The 17,757-nt window shown below is 36.5% G+C and overlaps 1 protein-coding gene across 1 annotated transcript in view; it reads left to right on the top strand.

The window, feature by feature from the left end:
• Positions 1-17,497, top strand: part of cntn3a.2 (contactin 3a, tandem duplicate 2) — a 50,160-nt gene extending 32,663 nt beyond the window's left edge. The window contains exons 13-22 of the mRNA XM_060893891.1: positions 1,241-1,358; positions 2,192-2,350; positions 4,884-5,033; positions 5,466-5,536; positions 5,828-6,056; positions 7,137-7,246; positions 7,538-7,724; positions 9,813-9,925; positions 10,940-11,105; positions 16,427-17,497. Of these exons, the coding sequence (XP_060749874.1) occupies positions 1,241-1,358; positions 2,192-2,350; positions 4,884-5,033; positions 5,466-5,536; positions 5,828-6,056; positions 7,137-7,246; positions 7,538-7,724; positions 9,813-9,925; positions 10,940-11,105; positions 16,427-16,524 (1,401 nt within the window). The 3' untranslated portion in view covers positions 16,525-17,497. The remainder of the gene's footprint in view (positions 1-1,240; positions 1,359-2,191; positions 2,351-4,883; positions 5,034-5,465; positions 5,537-5,827; positions 6,057-7,136; positions 7,247-7,537; positions 7,725-9,812; positions 9,926-10,939; positions 11,106-16,426) is intronic.
• Positions 17,498-17,757: the final 260 nt, after the last annotated feature.

Genomic DNA, 17,757 nt, shown 5'->3' on the forward strand with positions numbered 1-17,757 from the left:
GCGGCATATTTCTCCTCAAGAAGAGTCGCAACGAATCAACACGTCTTCTGAGGTAAATGTCTTCAAAACACTGGGCTTCAAAGAAAAAAAAATCTTGACCCCCGCTAGTTCTGGTGCTCGTCTGAGGACAGGAATTTAGCGCAAGACAATCCACTGCAACGCAGACTAAACCCTGTGCACTGCAGATAAGGTACAGTGTTTTTTTAACTTCCTGAAAAATAACGGTTTTGGAGATACAAGGATTCCGCCCGACAGCAACGATATTTTACATTGTTATTTGTTATATGGCCCATGCTTCATGGATCACTGAGGCCACAGAACATACACAAACCACAGGAATTCCCCTTTAGGGTAAACCAAGGGTTGTGAAAAGGTTTGTGTTTGTGGCAGATGCATTGGCAACAGTATGAGTGTTCAGATCTGTACTCCAGGCTGTACTGTCTGTACTACATGTACATTTGTTAAGGACAATTATCTTGTTTTTGTTTAGGAGCATTTATGCTTTATGGTGAATCATAGACTGCCAATGGTCATGGGCTGATGTGTGTATCAAGTACTAGTCACTGTCCAGAGACGGGTCTATCTCTCTCTTAATATATAAGAAAACATTACAGTTTAAATACTAGCTACAACAATGCCTGATAAACACGACCACTACTTGCAAGTTGTCCGTTCCATTTCGGTTATACGGACTTCTATATCATAGCTGATATTCCAGTTGCTTTTCAGAGCTACTGCTCGTTTGCCCTGAACACGCCAGCTTCTTTATCATTATTAAATTAACACATTTGTTTAATTGCACCCATGTGAATCTGTATTCATCCCAAGCACTGTGGTATAATTCAGGCTGTCTGCACACTGCATCCAATCACTCCACATCTTGTGCTCAAGCTCTAATTAGAGCCCATTATATTCTACGTTCAGTAGTTGGATCCGGTGCAGTATTAGGCATAGGGAATGTTTATCCAGGACAGACATTTTGAACACTATAGTAAACTTATACACTTTTTTTTTCTCCGATCTGAAATTATTGCTGTTTTTTAAAAGTGATTACACTGACAGTTATGTAAATTTCATGCACATTATTTAAGTCTGTGTGCAGTCTTCTGAATATGCATGTTAGATATACTTATTTGCATAATATTTAGTTATGCCTGTACAGTTTAGCAAGTGTGTGTTTCTCTTTGTGTGTGTGTTTGTGTGGGTGTGGGTGTTTGTGTGTGTGTGTTTGCCCACAAAGGGGGTGGCTGGAGATCTGATGATACGCAATATTCAACTGAAACATGCCGGGAAGTATGTCTGTGTCATCGACACAGATGTAGAAAGTCTATCTGCAGCTGCCATTTTGATTGTAAAAGGTAAAAAAAAATACATATATGTTGCATATATATATATATATATATATATATATATATATATATATATATATATATATATATATATATATATATATATATATATGTTTAATTGGTAAATTGTATAAATATGTTTAATTGGTAAATGAGTATCTTAATCATTCAGTGCCTGTTTTAATTAAGTTGTTTTTTTAATTGTGCTCTCCATGTAATATGAATTGATCCATGTGTTTCGTTCCTTTAGTATGAGTTAATTAGAGGAACCTGTCTAAGATGTTTATCATAGCACACTAATGAGCTTTGGAGGATCCATACCTTTTAATTAATCTTAGCACAGCATGGTCAACATCTGCAGTTTAAAAGGTTAAAGGAGGCTTAGAAATAGTACAGCAGCTTAGCATATCATAATGGAGCTCTAGATTCATGTTATTGTAGTCTGTATAAAATCAAGAACGTTTGAGTTTTTCATATCATGGGTTTGAAATGATGATGGTGTTTATTTATTTGTTTGCTTGTTTATTGTTTATTTACTGCTCTTTTTGTTAAGCCAGGTAATGTGATATTACAACCTGATGAGTGTATTTCTTGACAGATCCTGGGTTTTATTGTTATTTAGGTTAACTATAGATTATTTAGCTGGCTTAATGACTGCAAATCCCCAAACTGCCAGACTGCTGCTATTTGCCATTAACCTTTAATCCAAAATTACCACTGTTCAGCTAACCCAGCTCTCTGAACCTAGCTTTCACACAAGTTGGGATAAAAAAAATCTTTACCCCTTGATGAATAAATGAATGAAGTCATAAATGAAATATTAAATTGTTGAATTGAGTCAGGTCCCCCTGGAGCTCCAGACATTGTAACAGTAGAGGAGATCACAGACAGCACAGCACAGCTCTCCTGGAGGCCTGGACAAGACAATGGCAGCCCCATCCTCAGCTACATCATCCAGACCAAAACAGCTTTCACTGTGGGATGGCAGGCAGTGAATACAGGTAATGAAATCTTGTTTGACAAAATATACAGTAAGTGGCTCGTTGTATTAATGCATAATAATTTTCACTGGAGGTCAACAGCAAATGTTCCATTAAATTCATTTACAATTGATGACTGCATTTATTTCTGTTCGGTTTAAATGGAAATGACCAATTTTACACCACACAACTTTGTGTTTGGCTCTAATTCATAAAATGATGTTATGTTAGGGACATGTCCTGTCAACAGAACTGAAATTTAGGATTGAACGTATGAGTTTAAAGTATACAGTGTACAGTGTCTTCAGAAAGAATTCAAACTGTAGTGAATATTCCCACATGAATATGACGCATATTAGAAGAGATTTGTTTGTAACACATTTTTAGAATTATTAAAAAAAAAAAAAAAAAAGTCTACAAAGTTTAACACCCCCTCCTTCCTCTTACTGTCTAAATCAGGACTTTTAATTTTAATTTTTTAAAAAAAAAAAAAAAAAAAAAAAAAAAAAAAAAAAAAGGAAGGGTAGCTCAAGTGGTTAAGGGTCTCGGTTGTTAATTGGAGGATCAGGGTTCAAGCCCCCAGCACTACCAAGCTGCCACTGTTGGGCCCTTGAGCAAGGCTCCAGGGGCACTGTATCATATCTGCCCCTGTGCTACAAACCCCAACTTCCTCAATTGGGATATATGAAGAAAGAATTCCACTGTGCTCTAACATATATGTGGCAATAATAAAGGCTTCCATGCCCCCATTTCATCCATTTAAATTTTCTTGAGCACTCACAAAACTGCCAATGGTGCTTTAAGATGAAGTTGGAAAAAGATGAAGAAGATTCAACAAAACATCAAAAAGCTTTGAAACTTCCTGGAAGAAATGTGTTATCTATTTTAACAAAAGGGGAAAATATGGCACAACCCAGGCACTATTGAAATCCAACCATTCTTCCAGATTGAGAGCATATACAAGAAGAGCAATTGTCAAAGAAGCGTTGAAAAGCTAAAATGAAAAAACCTACTGTATGCAGACCTCAACAATATCAACATCTCTTCATAGATCTGGCCTCTATGGGAGACTGGCCAGGAGAAAGCCACTTCTGAAAAATGTTACCATAAAGGCCTGCTTCCCAATTGCTGGAAGGAATGTGACTAAATCTGAAAGCTTTTGGGAAGGGATTTTGGTCTAAAAGCAAAATGTTATGTTTGGTGCAGGAAACACTCAAGTAAATCTCTAGCCAGGGTAAAAATATGTGTCCCAACAGACCAAAGCACAGGGCAGAAAAGGAATGGCTTGAAAAAATATTTATGTTTGTAAATGTTTGGGTAAAAAAAAAAATCCAATTAAATAAAATCCAACTTAAGGTCTGTGGTATACCTAAAAATTCTGTCCACTGTCACAGTGCATAACATCACAGCTCCTATTGCATCAAACATGGTCACCACAGAGCCACAAGCACTCCCACACTCTCAGTCACTGGACTTTTGATCATATTTATCTGTTCTCCATTATGTCTGTACATTCACCCTATTTAAGCTCTGTGTGTGCTTTTGTTCTCGGAGAGATATATGCTAAATTTTTGTTTCGTACTTTTGTTTTCTGCCATTTGTGTTTTGCCATTTGTGTTAAGATATCTGTCCCTGTTATTTTCCAGTTTTATCGCTGCCTGTTTCTTTCCACTCTGTTCCTGCCTTGCACATGATTGCCCTGTTCGACCCAGTACTGTTTTGACACATGCTTTGGATTACAATTTGGACTTTTCATACGTTTGTGTTCCTTCTTTGTTTTCTGTTCCATTCCCTTTACATGTTATTAATTTGTTTGTTTAATTGCAGCATCTGTATTGTTTTTTTTTTATTTTTTTTGCTCATTCGCTCTCACTTGTATGAGTCATTAAATTGCTCCGACCCTGAGCGTGAGTGGTGACATCAAACCAAAACTGTCCATCTAAATTGAGATCTCTACTGTACATTGAGGTAAAAAAGAAAATGCCAAAGTCAAATTTTTTCAAAGACAAATCAAAGCTGTATTCACTCTGAGGTTGCTGTATAATTATCAATTAACTTTAGGTTTTGCATTTGCCAGTAATACTGAGGGCATCTAAATATCTTCTTTAATATTATTTCTGTAGAGCTTCTAGTAGAGAAGACAAAATCTAATGCAAATACAACAAAAGGAGAAATAATCATTGAGCGATTAATACTTTTTGAAAGTGCTGAATTTATACAAAATGATTTATACTGTAATCACACTATTCACTTTTAATCAAAAGAGTTTAGGTTTCCTTTGAGACTGGTTTCTTCCTAATGTTGTCTCAATAAGTTTTTCTTTGACATTATCATCTCTAAGTGATCTAAATCTCCATCCAGTGTTCATTAAAACGATTGTGGCAATGTCTATTAAAAAGTGCTATTCAAATAGAATTGAATTGAATTGCAAAGAACATGAATTGTAGCTATAGTGACAGTGTCTGGCATTCTAGACTAAGCCTGTTCTTGCTGTAGCAGTTTCTGGTAATCACGGTCATTTTCTCTAAGCTAGGTCTTATGTATCTCTTCTCAGTGCCTGAGGTGATAGATGGGAACACTTTGACTGCTACAGTAGTGGACCTGAATGCGTGGGTGGAGTATGAGTTCCGCGTGCTGGCTAGAAACAGTGTTGGCGTAGGAGAACCAAGCCCCGCCTCACTCAAGACCAGAACCGAGGATGCAGGTGAGTCCCAATATTCCACTGACAAAATTATACGCTACGATACAGTGATCTAACACGAAGATTATTACTAGAGTAATATTTAAACAATATTAGATGTTATTTTCTTAACACCATTGTTTATGTGCTTACCTTAGTGTCTTTCATGAATATTAAAAAATGTAACTCATCATATGAGTTATGTAAATCATCATATGAAAACAGAATAAACTGAGTTTTATTGCTGTATTAATGTTATCTGCTTACTAAAATGTAATGTGCATATCAAAGCAAAAAGCATACATATATGATTTGTAAATGGTTCAAGATAATGTGGTTCGAAATAAAGGAAGGAATATAAGAGTCATTGAATAATCACAAGGAGGACCAAGCATAGGCAGGTGCCATTGTCTATGTGTCTGCTGCTCCCAATGCAAAATGTTTTGTTGTACCCAGTTCCTGATACAGCACCAGCTAATGTTGGCGGTGGGGGAGGCTCCAAGTCTGAATTGGTAATAACGTGGGAGGTAAGTCATCTGTCTATATTACTAGTCCCTTTGCGTGAGCTAATGGTTTCACCTAATTGAATGGAATTGAACAGCAGTGTTTATTACCCCCAGCCAAAGCTAGACCCATTCTCCAGCTGGACCCTTGAGTCCTATAATGCCATTTATTTTCTGCAGTGGCTTCTCATTACAAACAAGTTTCTTGTCATACTGTGCATTTTCCACAAGCGACAACAAGCTGTAGATTAGCTTACATTGTGAACATGGTGTATTTATTTTAGTGTGACTATTGTTTTGTATTTTTCCACACAGCCTGTGCCTGAGGAGCTGCAAAATGGAGACGGTTTTGGTTACATCATTGCTTTGCGGCTGCTCGGCGAGCTAACGTGGACACATGTTGTGACATCAGCACCAGGACGCTATGTCTACCGCAACGAGAGCATTGCACCGTTTTCTCCTTTTGCGGTGAAAGTGGGAGCGTACAACGTGAAAGGCCAGGGACCCTTCAGTCCTGTCACCACAGTGTTCTCAGCAGAGGAAGGTGAGTGTACAAGCTGTACTGTACTTTTCACATCACACTCAGATACAGGTATTTTTATCTATGGTTCAGCTAAAACTTTCACATTTTCAGATATTTCTTATTTAACAACAATAATGTTTTTTTGTTTTTTGGGGGGAGTTTTTTTTCAGATCAAAAGATTCAGAAACTATTTGATTTGATTACAGTACTACCATACCGATAGACCAACATAGCCTTAGGTTTACCATTAATACGTTCCATATTATGGTATAAAACAGAAGAATGCACTGTAATCTCACCTTATTATTATTGAACTATTGTTATTTGGACTTTTGAAGACATTATTTGAATAATCTCCAGTGTGCCACCTACTCACAGACAACGTGTGAAGCACAAAACATTAGTCTTTTATCCTTGAAAAAATATTGCATAGCGATGTGATAGTCATGCTGGGGCTTTAAATTCTAAATCAAGATGGAAAACTGGAAAATAAACTGCATTGTACAGGTTTTAGAATTTTAGTTGATCAACAGTGAGTGAAAGAGAACTCAGCAAAATCTTGTCATATATTATATTTGCTCTCATAAAATATTGCATTTACTGTGTTGTTACTGTTATTAGTGTATATTTTTAAGTATTTACATACCCAGAATATCCATGTCCATGAGGTCATTATTTTGTTTTAAAGGTAATGTATATGTAAAGGTTAGATAAACTCTATGCTGATCATGTAAGCTAATTATGTGGAAGGAAGTTAGAAAGACACTGAGGGTTTTTTAATAGGCAGTTTGATATTGGTTATAGCAGTACAAGCTGACGGGCTGATAATAACCTGTCACCAAGCAAATTTCATTTCAGTTCTGATAATGTTCTCTTCTGCCAATCAGTTTTCAGATTAAGTTAAAGGATGGCTGCATTTACAGTTTTGATCAGAAGGCTTTATGTCTGTTTGGCTGCGGACTCATTTGAGTATTGTGTTTTGTGAGAATTGTTGCCGACACTACTGATTGTTCCCAGTTCTTTTTCTCACCTTTCCTTTTTTTTTTGTATCTATTTAACAGTCTACTTTATTGTCCTCTCTGGTGTTTTCCTTTCTTTCAGAGCCCAGCAGAATGCCAGGGGGTGTGTGGGCTCGGAGTATTTCTGACACTGAATTTCAAGTGAGCTGGCAGACACTCTCTGACTCTCCCGAAAGAGTTTTGGGATACGAGGTATGGCTTTTCCGACCTCTTAAATGAAAGTGATTCACCCACATGCTGAAATGCACTATGGGTATACCCACGCTGCACCAGGTGTCTCCTAGAACATGAAAACATTCAATTTCCTCATAGGAACAGTCAGACCATGACGATTACATTATTTACCATCTATTCATACCAATCAAGAAAAATTGTACTCTATATAGGTCTGAATTTAGCATAAACTCTCTACATTTTCAGTTCTTTTTTATGTCAAAAATGTTCCTGCCAAACTATGCTCTCTATTCTGCTGCGTGAAAACAGGTCATGTACTGGGAAGATGACACTAAGCCAGAAACCATGGGGAAGGTGCGAGTGTCTACAAATCAGTACAAAGTGAACATCAGTGGCCTGAAGGGGTACACTCAGTATTTCCTTACAGTGAGCGCCTTCAACACAGCAGGAACAGGGCCACGCACACCCACCATTAACATCACCACCAAAAAGTCTCGTAAGTAAAAGACAATAATGTCAAAAGAACAAACCTTTGTCATTATACTGTATAGAAATCAATTGATTACTGTATAGAAATCACAATTACAATTGATTACTGTATAGAAATCAATTGTCAGAATTATATAAAAAAAAAATTTAAAAATCTAAAAAGCTGCTTAATTGATGATTATTCACACACTTTATTAGAAAAGTCTAAATTAGGACTCGTATTGAATTTCTGTGAGCAACAACATATACAGTGTTCATATCAAATGGACCTGTGCCCTATTTATTGTAGACTTGCACAATAAATATCACTTCAGGTGGTCTCACAGCTAAAACAGGAGATCAGATTAGTCCTGCTGTTATGTGGACCAATGAACTGCTGGTGAACCTTTGAGATGAAATAGTGGAGAAGGTTATAAAAAAAGATTTAAAAAAACGCTTTTCATAAAAAGGCTTTGAACCGCCTACAAGTGAAATCCATATCAAAGTGGAAACAATACAACACAATTGAGACACTACCAAGACCAGGACCTTTCCAAATTGAGAACTCAGGAAAGAAAGGCAATTCTCACAGAAGTGTTCAAGAGGCTGAAGGAGTTATATCACACACTTGCTGAAACAGAAGAACCTGTGAAGACCTCAAAAATATTATCAGCACTTCACAGCTCCGGCCTCTATGTTATAGCCGTCTAGGCATATTAAAAAACCTGGGAGGTTTTTGAGACATTTATGTGATTATGTTTGTTAACATCATTCCTACAATCAAGGACATTGACTCTGGGGTTAACTTTCAGCATAAGGAGCTGGAAATTTTTATTGCCTTTTAAGGCAACATTTATGAATCCATGAACTTCTGGATCTTATGAGCCACATCTACTGTACCATCCTCATGCACAATACAGCACTTGGCTTCATGGACAACACAGACAATAGCTCTTTAACACAAAAAACGGCCAAATAATTCATCAGCATGAAGCCTGATTTACTGAGAACACTAGACACCCTGTAACCGTGATGTATGGCAGACATTATGCTTGCAAGTCAGATTCAGCCAGGATGCCATGTGCAGTACCAGCTTGCTGAGGATGGTTCAAGACTCTGCTTTAACTCATCAGATCAAGAATTGGATGAAAACCACAATGTTTTTTTTTATTTTTGGAAAAATAAAGGTTTAATAGAACCAGTTGTTTTGAAAAGTGGGGTTTACAGTTTTCTATAACACTTTTGTCCAAGAGTGATTATATAGCCACAAGATCTCTAGCTGATGAGGATTGAGTTATATTCTGTCACAAACCTCCCCCTCGCCCCGAGCACTGTGAGCCGTCGCACTGCTTACGGCACTCATGTCAGCTTTGTTCCCTGCTTTCGTGTATTTGCTTTGTTTACATTGCCACATGTGTTCTGTTTGAGTCATGTCATTTCTACACCCCTGTATAGTCACTGGTTGTTGCCCTAATATGTCATAATCTTTCTCACCTGTTTTAGGTTTTCCCTTTAATTAATCTGTCTATTTATGCCCCCATGTGCCTCATCATCTCAAAGTATTTTTTTTTTGCATGTCTGTAGGCTACAGAATGCTTTCCTTTATTGGCTAGCCATCACAATACTTGCATGAACTATAGCATGTTTAGCAAAGTAAGTGAATAGCAAAGTAAATTGTGGTATGAATACAGCATGTATAACCTATAATCCACATTTAGCGTGCTCGTTTTGTTGCATGACATTTCATCTTTGTAAAGCTTCTTTTTTAACACTAATACACACTATTTCTAGGCATGCAAAATTTGTCACGCTGACATATTATCAGCCATTGACAATCTTAATGGTAACATTTGTAGGCAACATCCATGGGTAATTGCCTGAGAGTCTAAAAATGGCAGACATAGGAAATAAAAAAAAAATTTAAAAAATCAAATAAAAAGATCATCATTGTGAAAAAAGAATAAGACAGGGTAAAATATATATTGGCATGTATCGGTAGCTAATGTAGTTAGAGCGAGGTTATTATTTGCATCATATACTGTATACACTACCATTTTGCACATGAATGCTTAAGCATTAAATCAGTCAATGATTTATTTGTGTGTTTTTTCCTTAGCGCCAGGACAACCACCATTGAATGTGGAGTGGAATCTCATTGACTCAAAGCTGACTGTCCACTGGGACCCGGTGGTCACCATGGAGATGGAGTCAGAGGTCACTGGGTATAAGGTACGTTCATGTATTCTAACAACAAAAGATAAAATAATGACCATGCAATAAAGTTAAAAAGATCTTCTTCTGGATTATAGCAAAAGTGAGTAGGATCTAAAAATTGTTATACTTGGTAATATCTATGGACCGTATACAGAGTTGAGTTACATGGACGTACTGAAGGGCTAACACCAAATTGCTCAATTGGTTATCAGACTTCAGATATTGGTCTTAAGCACTATTTACAGTTTCTCAGTATTTATATGAGTGTGGTGGAGTTTGCTAAAAACAAATGTGAGACTGTGAGGAACAGTTCTTATTCTGGACTTATGCCCAATTTTCTTTTGCTATATTAGCTTGAGCAAGGAACAGCATTAAATCCAGTGCTACTATATCTGATATAATAATAGCTGTGATAAATTTTAAAAGCCCCCCATTGTCTGTCTGTCTGTCTGTCTGTCTGTCTGTCTCTCTCTCTCTCTCTCTCTCTCTCTCTCTTTCTCTCTCTCTCTCTCTCTCTCTCTCTCACACACACACACACACACACACACATTCACAAACACACACATACAGCCTGTCATTAAATAGAACGTGTATCTAAGACTAATTTAACATCCATGCTTGTTAAATACATTTCTCTTAACAAAGAACATAACCAACTGAACAATTGTAAGAAATTCCTTTGTTAAACAGCAGAAAGCTGGTTAATATTAGTCTTACATTTTTGTAGATTAGATAGTAGATGAAAGCATCCGCTGTACTGGACATTGTGTATGAGCGGTTACTATAGAAACAATAACATATTGGAGCGAATGCATTGATATTAACTTGTCATTCATGTTATAGCCTGAACTACCTGTGCTGTTCTACAGAAAGAATACATACCTTTTTACCACACAAATTCAAGCTTTCAACAGCTCTGTGGTACAAGCTCATAGAACGGTGATGATAATAATATAGCACATCTGACTTATTAAAGCCTGAATTGGTTTGATTGCAATCAAAATGCTTTTTTGTTGTCCCATTGTACAGGTTTCTTACACAAGGAACAGACATACTGAGATTAATACAGTGACCACTAACGTTACATCTGTGGAGCTCATCCTTCCTGCCGACGATAATTACATAATTCAGATTTGTGCTCTGAGCGACAGCGGAGACGGCATGCCTACTGAGCCCATCAACATTCACAAACTGAGTAAGAAGCCTTGTTCTAATCTAGTTAGAGTTGATTTATTGTCAGTTTCACTCATTAGTTGCTAAGACTCAAATAGGTCAAATAAGATCAAATCTAGACCCAACAGATCCAAGATTAAAACATTCAAGTTTATACTAAATAGAGAAAAAGCTGAAAGTCACCAATTACTAAACTTCATACTTGCATTTTCAGCACCCACGGCACCAATTTACCTAATTTGAAAGCAGTCTTGGACATTAATGGTTCCAGATGCACATTAACTTAATAGCATTTAGGAAAAGTGCAAGTTTGTTTGTTTCTCTGTTTGTATGGCTTTTCTAAGTAATCTGGATTGTTGATCTAATCTTTTGAATTACTGAAGTACTGAAGTAACAGGCCACTGTCAGAATTACGTATAGCTGTGTTTGGCATCCACGTATACTGCATCACAGCATTTGATATAAAGAATGAATAGCATTAAAGTGAGAAACATAAATATCTGTAGATAAAGTAAACAGCACAGGATTAACATTACACTGTGTATAATGTTTACAGGTTTATTATGTCCACCATGCAAAAAGAGCAGGTGTGAATCCAGGCAAATCCCTTTACAGGAATTGCAAGGCTCAGCGTTTAATACAGCTCACTAAATGAGCACTCAGTGATTTGAGATTTGCAGTGTACACCTTGTATCCACCGCTGGGCTAAGTAGTGTGATCTTTATTAACTATCTATAGCTCTTCTCATCCATCTTTGCCTGATCTCAGCTCCCTCCTACATACTGAGGTACAAGCAGACAAAACTAGAGGTGAGAACGGCACTGCACAGCAGATTCTTCATGTTTTCACTCCTCTTGGATGTCTACATCCACTTTATAAAAAAATAAATAAACCTTTGAGTATTCAGAGTAGCACAGAATATTACCTGTAGTGCTAATGTGTTTTTTTTTAAATACAAATGCTCCGAGAGTCATTGTGCGTTTAGATGAAGATGAAGCACAATCAACTGCGAATTCATTTAAAGATATTGATTTTACTTTTAAGGTACTTCTCCATACTTCAGTGGTAAAAAAGTACCACACATTTCTTGTTATAAGGGGAGTGTATCTAATTTGAGCACCCTAAAAGTGCTACACATCCAGCTTGTAAAGTTAATTAAAGTATGCTCATTAAATCTTGTATGCACAACTCCTGGCCTAGATACTCCTATTTCAATTATTTGTTTAGTTTGTTCTGGGTCCAGAATGGATAGATATAAAGAACCCAGACTGCAGTCTTGTTTTTACAATTGAAACTAATGAATGATATGACATTTTAATGATATCTAATGTGCAGGAATCTTAGATACAAGGATAAATATACTGTAGTTGCTAAAATGATGAATAGTTTCTTTTATCATGGACGGCTGATCTAATCCAGAGGAAATCATTATGGCATAAGGGAGAAAAATAACAACCAAATCTTCACAATATGGGCAAAATTTTTCTTTCTGGCAGCGAGGAGCAGAAGAAAGAAGCACATACGGTCATGCTGTACATCTACAAGGATTAAGAAGGATTTACATTTTTTTACAAGGATTCATTCTTATACAATTGAGTGTTAAGAGCCATGCTGAGGAGTTCAGCAATCGCAGCTTGGTGGACCTGGGATGTGAACTGGCAACCTTCTGATCAGCAGTTCGACACCTTAACCACTAGACTATTCCATCCTATGCTACAGTGTGCTCGGCAGTCACGCTTGGTTTTAGCATGGTTTTTAGCATGACCTGGAAGTTCACAAACATGTCGTCTGTCATAAGTGCCCTGGAAATGATTAATATTATTATTTATAATAATAAAACAAGAAATTAAACTAGTGCCAATATGCTAAACAAATGGCGGCGTATGTTTTCATCTATTCTGTCTTATTTGAAACTTTTCTGTCCTTTTATTTGTTTTCCAACTGACAGTTCCCAACCACCGACCAGTTCTCCTTTCAAATATCAACCAAGGAGAGTGAGGGCTAATCAAGGCTTCCTCCAAGACATTTGAAGTCTGCAAACCTTGTTTTGAATTTCTGTCACAGGGCAGCATAACACACTCAGAGGAAAGTGCCCTCATCTGCATATACAAGCTGACAGATGCCTGCAATTGGCTAGTGTCACTGTGACACTAGCCAATTGACTGGGAAGAGCTATTTTGACAGTGCTCACACCCAGAGAACATGGCCAATTTTGCTGTCTTGGCTTCATTAGGATTCTTACTCATGATATCTCAACATTAGGTCTTTTCTGTTGTACGACTATGCTAGAACATTTCTATCCTGAAAGTAGCAATGTTCTCTTCCACGATGAGGAAGAAGGAGTCACTCATCAATACAGGGTCTTATGAGTGTGAAAATAATAATGATTCAAGATTCTTTTATTGTCACTTTACTGAGTACAGCGAAATTAAAGCAGTCCTTACAGTGCAATCCACTTATAATTTGGTGCCAGCTGCAATTTTAATAACTAAAATAAAAAAACACAATTGCAGTCAAGGTGGAAGTAATAAATAAGTCAGTTATTGTAAATGATGAATAGGTATAAATAAGTATGTATACATTTATATAGATAGAACTATCTAGGTATAAATACCTAGATAGTTTATTTACATAGGTATAAATAAGTTATTGCACAATATACAAACAGGGATTTCTATATAAAGTAGAATGCAATAGAATGTTAACATACTGATATATATATATATATATATATATATATATATATATATATATATATATATATATATATATATATATATATAAATGGATTACTCTCCATAAATATATATAGATAAACATATACATGAGGCATACAGAGAATGTAAGTCTATAGGTTTCGTGTATAAAATGCCAGCTCAGATTGTTCTTTCAGATTATGTGTATGTGTGTGTTCACAAGTTCGGCAAGATTTAGCTCCCGTATGGTGCTGAGGAAAACGCTGTTCTTAAATCTATTGATTCGTGAGATGATGGGCCTGAATCGTTTGCCAGAGGCCAGCAATTTAAATAAGTGATGTCCAGGATGAAAAGGGTCCTTTTGGATGTAGCGTGCTGTATAAAGATCCTTTAAAGAAAGCAGAGAGTAATAGAGTGTTTAATAATAACAATTATGTGCCATGACGTTCGCAGTCACCAAATCTCTACTCAATTAAACAGCCAGTTGAGGGATATGTTAGATGTTAGACGTTTCAAATCAAATCAAATTTTATTTGTCACATACACATACATACAGAGTACAACATGCAGTGAAATGCTTTTTGCATCTGTTTGGTTTGCCTGTACCACCAAATGAGAGATTATCATTTGGAAGATTGGTGTTTCATCCATGCAATACAGTTCGAGAGACTTGTAGAATCTGTGCCAAGGATCATTGAAGCTGTGGTGGCCCAACACTTGTGGCTGGACTTATACCATTTCAAATGATTGTCACCAAATGTCACAAAGATATGTATTTTATGTAACCAATACGCATTTCAGAACTTCAGTAGTCTATTACTAAATCATCAGTTTGTTGTCATATATTAAACATGCGATTGGGTGTTTTGGGCAGCTGCAACAGAAAAACAGTTAAAGTTGTATTTATCAGGAGAATCCTGCTGTAAGCGTGCATGGATTTTGTGGTTTGGAATCTCAGTCTTTCAGGCATGTTAGAGATATAGACGTATCCAAGCAACCAAAGGCATGAAATGAGGTTTTTCTCTTTGCAGAGTCATTGAAAGCATCCAATCATAGAATAGGCCATTCTTTCCAGACTTCCCCTAAAACCAATGACTGAAAATACGGTTTTGTGCTTTCAGTTCACTTATTTCACATGGATGCCATCTTGAAAATCAATAGAAGGCTGAATTGGTATAATCCCGGAAGTAAGGGTAAACAATAAGGATTTGCACCATCAACCTTAAGCTGAAGAGGCATAAAAACTTAGTATAGTGTTCCTATAACACTACAGCAAACAGATTGAGGGTTATGGAACTGATATTGATGAATATGCACATTTAAGTATATATATCAGTCATATATCAGTGCAGTCGATAAAATAACCCTAGCTATGTAAGTGGCTTGTATGCTGCTGCTGTTGCTGCTGCTTTGTTTTCTTTCGACAAAAGGCCCACTTTCTTTTTTTTCCTTTCTTTTATCGAGACTTTTTTTAAAGGCATATACTGTTTTGCTAAGGTTGCAAAGGTGATATGATGATTTTGCTATAGCAATCATAGAAAAACTGAGTTTGAACTTAGAGATCATGTGGTAAATAAAAAAATAATAATTCGTGATATCGTAGATATCAGTATGTGCCACAAAAAATTGAAGATCATAAACATGTAGGAGATTGCATAGTATACTTTTGTTGTCATACTATATTTTACTAGATTGTATAGACATAAATATATACGTATGGTATATACAGTATGTGGTGTAACAGTCTCAAGGATATGCTGCTTAAAGAACATATCAGTTTTAGACTGCAGATGAGCTTTTCGGAAAAACGTCATTAGGAAAAAAGTCAGGAAAATTTTATGGACTTAATGGACTTAATGTTTTCATAGCTGTGCAAGTGTAATTTGCTTAGTGCTGAGTGCAAGACACTATTGTTTAATTTCAGTTGGTCAGAAATGAAAGTGATTTTTTGATGATGTAGATGGAACAGTGTAAAAGGGTTTATGACATTTAAATGTGTGATTATCAGGCCCACTTTATGTCAAATGTGTGTTCCGGTTATTTTCACTAACATATTGTTATCATCTTTTAATGATTGCGTGACACTTTTATGCATAAATCATAATTATTTATGATTTGGTAGCAACGCATTGAGACCATTTTGTAACTTCTTATCCTGTCCCATAGAACAAAATGTTTTAATGAGTTCCTTGCCAACGTATAAGCATTTTAACATCAGGATCACAATGAATCAGCATTCGGCATAATGCCATGTTGCACACTGCATAGCTGTTTTAAAATCGATACGAATCAATTAAGAAGTTACAACAACATTTTAAATTTAAACAAAGACCAACAGGACAAGGTAAAGTTGAGTAAAACTTAAGTAATATATAGTTCACATATTCACTAAAGATGACTAATATCAAATAAATTGTGATAAATAATATTAGTCTACAAATCATGAATTTCCTATTGTGCTGGAGCTTTATAATGCATTACATCAGTGTATTTATCCAGTATGTATGTAGTGTATGTAGTGTGTGTGTATGAAATACCAGTACAGTTTTATATAGAAGTGCAAGGCATGATTAAAGTTATATAGGATGTTAAGGATGTCAGTGATATAAATTGATACATGTTGATGCTGTCTTTCACTGTGTTGCAGGTATGAGTGTACGGGGTTCAGGAGCGTGGCACCCGACCGCCATCCCCCTGTCCTTGCTTTTTACCATCGCGTTAACTGCCACGAGGCCAACTGTGTGAGAAGGACTTTAATACTGCACAGACTTATTGAGTTGATCATGTGTACTCATTCCTTACAAATCATGAGAGAAATGTAGTGAAACAATTTTTTACTCCCAAACTTCCCATATTTCAACTGAGGCAGCGTCATGTGCATTTGATGAAACCGAGGAGGACGTGCAAAATTACAGGATTTTGTGTGCATGTTATGGTCTCAAGGCTAGCGTTTAAATAGACTGAACACATTTAGGTCGTACTTTTTTGTATCGTACACGGATGTCATGACTCATATGCACTACTTGCCAGCTGGTCTCTGTGACCCTTGCGGAGAACAAAATGCCTTACTTCCATGTTACATGCCAAAGTAGTTCATGTCTTTTGTCATGTCCTTCACTTCTTGTTGCTAAGCCACTGTTCGTCCAATCATGCTTTTTATTCCTTTTGATATGACAATGTAATCAGTGTTTTTATACAATCTTGTTACATATCACTGGCACCCCGCAGCTTCTGCGTACCCATTTTACAGAATATAATTTTTCACTGTGCCTTCTATACAATAGCTGCATATATTTAATTTAACTTTACATCAAAGCCTTTACTGTTCAGTCTTTCATTATCTTTGAGGATGTGCAGTTTGTCATTTGATGCCACTTTGTTTTGGGTTAGTCGAAACAATGGCTGTGCTTCATGGGTTTTGTTAACAGGTACAACTATTAGCACAGAGTAATACTGAGTTGCAGACTTATTATTAGCTTCTAATGTCTCCTGTCTGTAGACGCCACTAGAGTCCTAATACAAGCAGATAATATGATGTTATTCTCCCAACTGCATTATATCATAGCAACAGATTTGTTAGAGAGAAAAATGTTCCCCTGGTTAGCTGACAGACATTTTTTTTACATATGACTGACAGACAGCGCCCTTTAGGGTCTGAATTGGTTATGTGTAAAACTTGTGTGATCATATGATGTGTTGCATAAGAATTTACCCCTGTACATTATTTCACCTTTTGTAGTGTTACAACCTGTAACTGAAATTGAAGCAAGGGAGCAGGGTTGGCTGTGCTCTCTGGGTGGGATGGATGGCATTACTGTCTCTGCCCTGTCAATCACAGCAACAATATCCAACCATGAGACTATTTCCTCTGAGTGTGTTACGTTGCCATGTGATGCAACAATTCAAAAAGGAAAGAGTATCTGTAGTATGACAGGGATTGGCTGGTGAATGGAAATCTAATCAAAATGTACATATTCA

This window comes from Tachysurus vachellii, chromosome 19 (genome assembly GCF_030014155.1).
Source record: "Tachysurus vachellii isolate PV-2020 chromosome 19, HZAU_Pvac_v1, whole genome shotgun sequence".
NCBI lineage: Eukaryota > Metazoa > Chordata > Actinopteri > Siluriformes > Bagridae > Tachysurus > Tachysurus vachellii.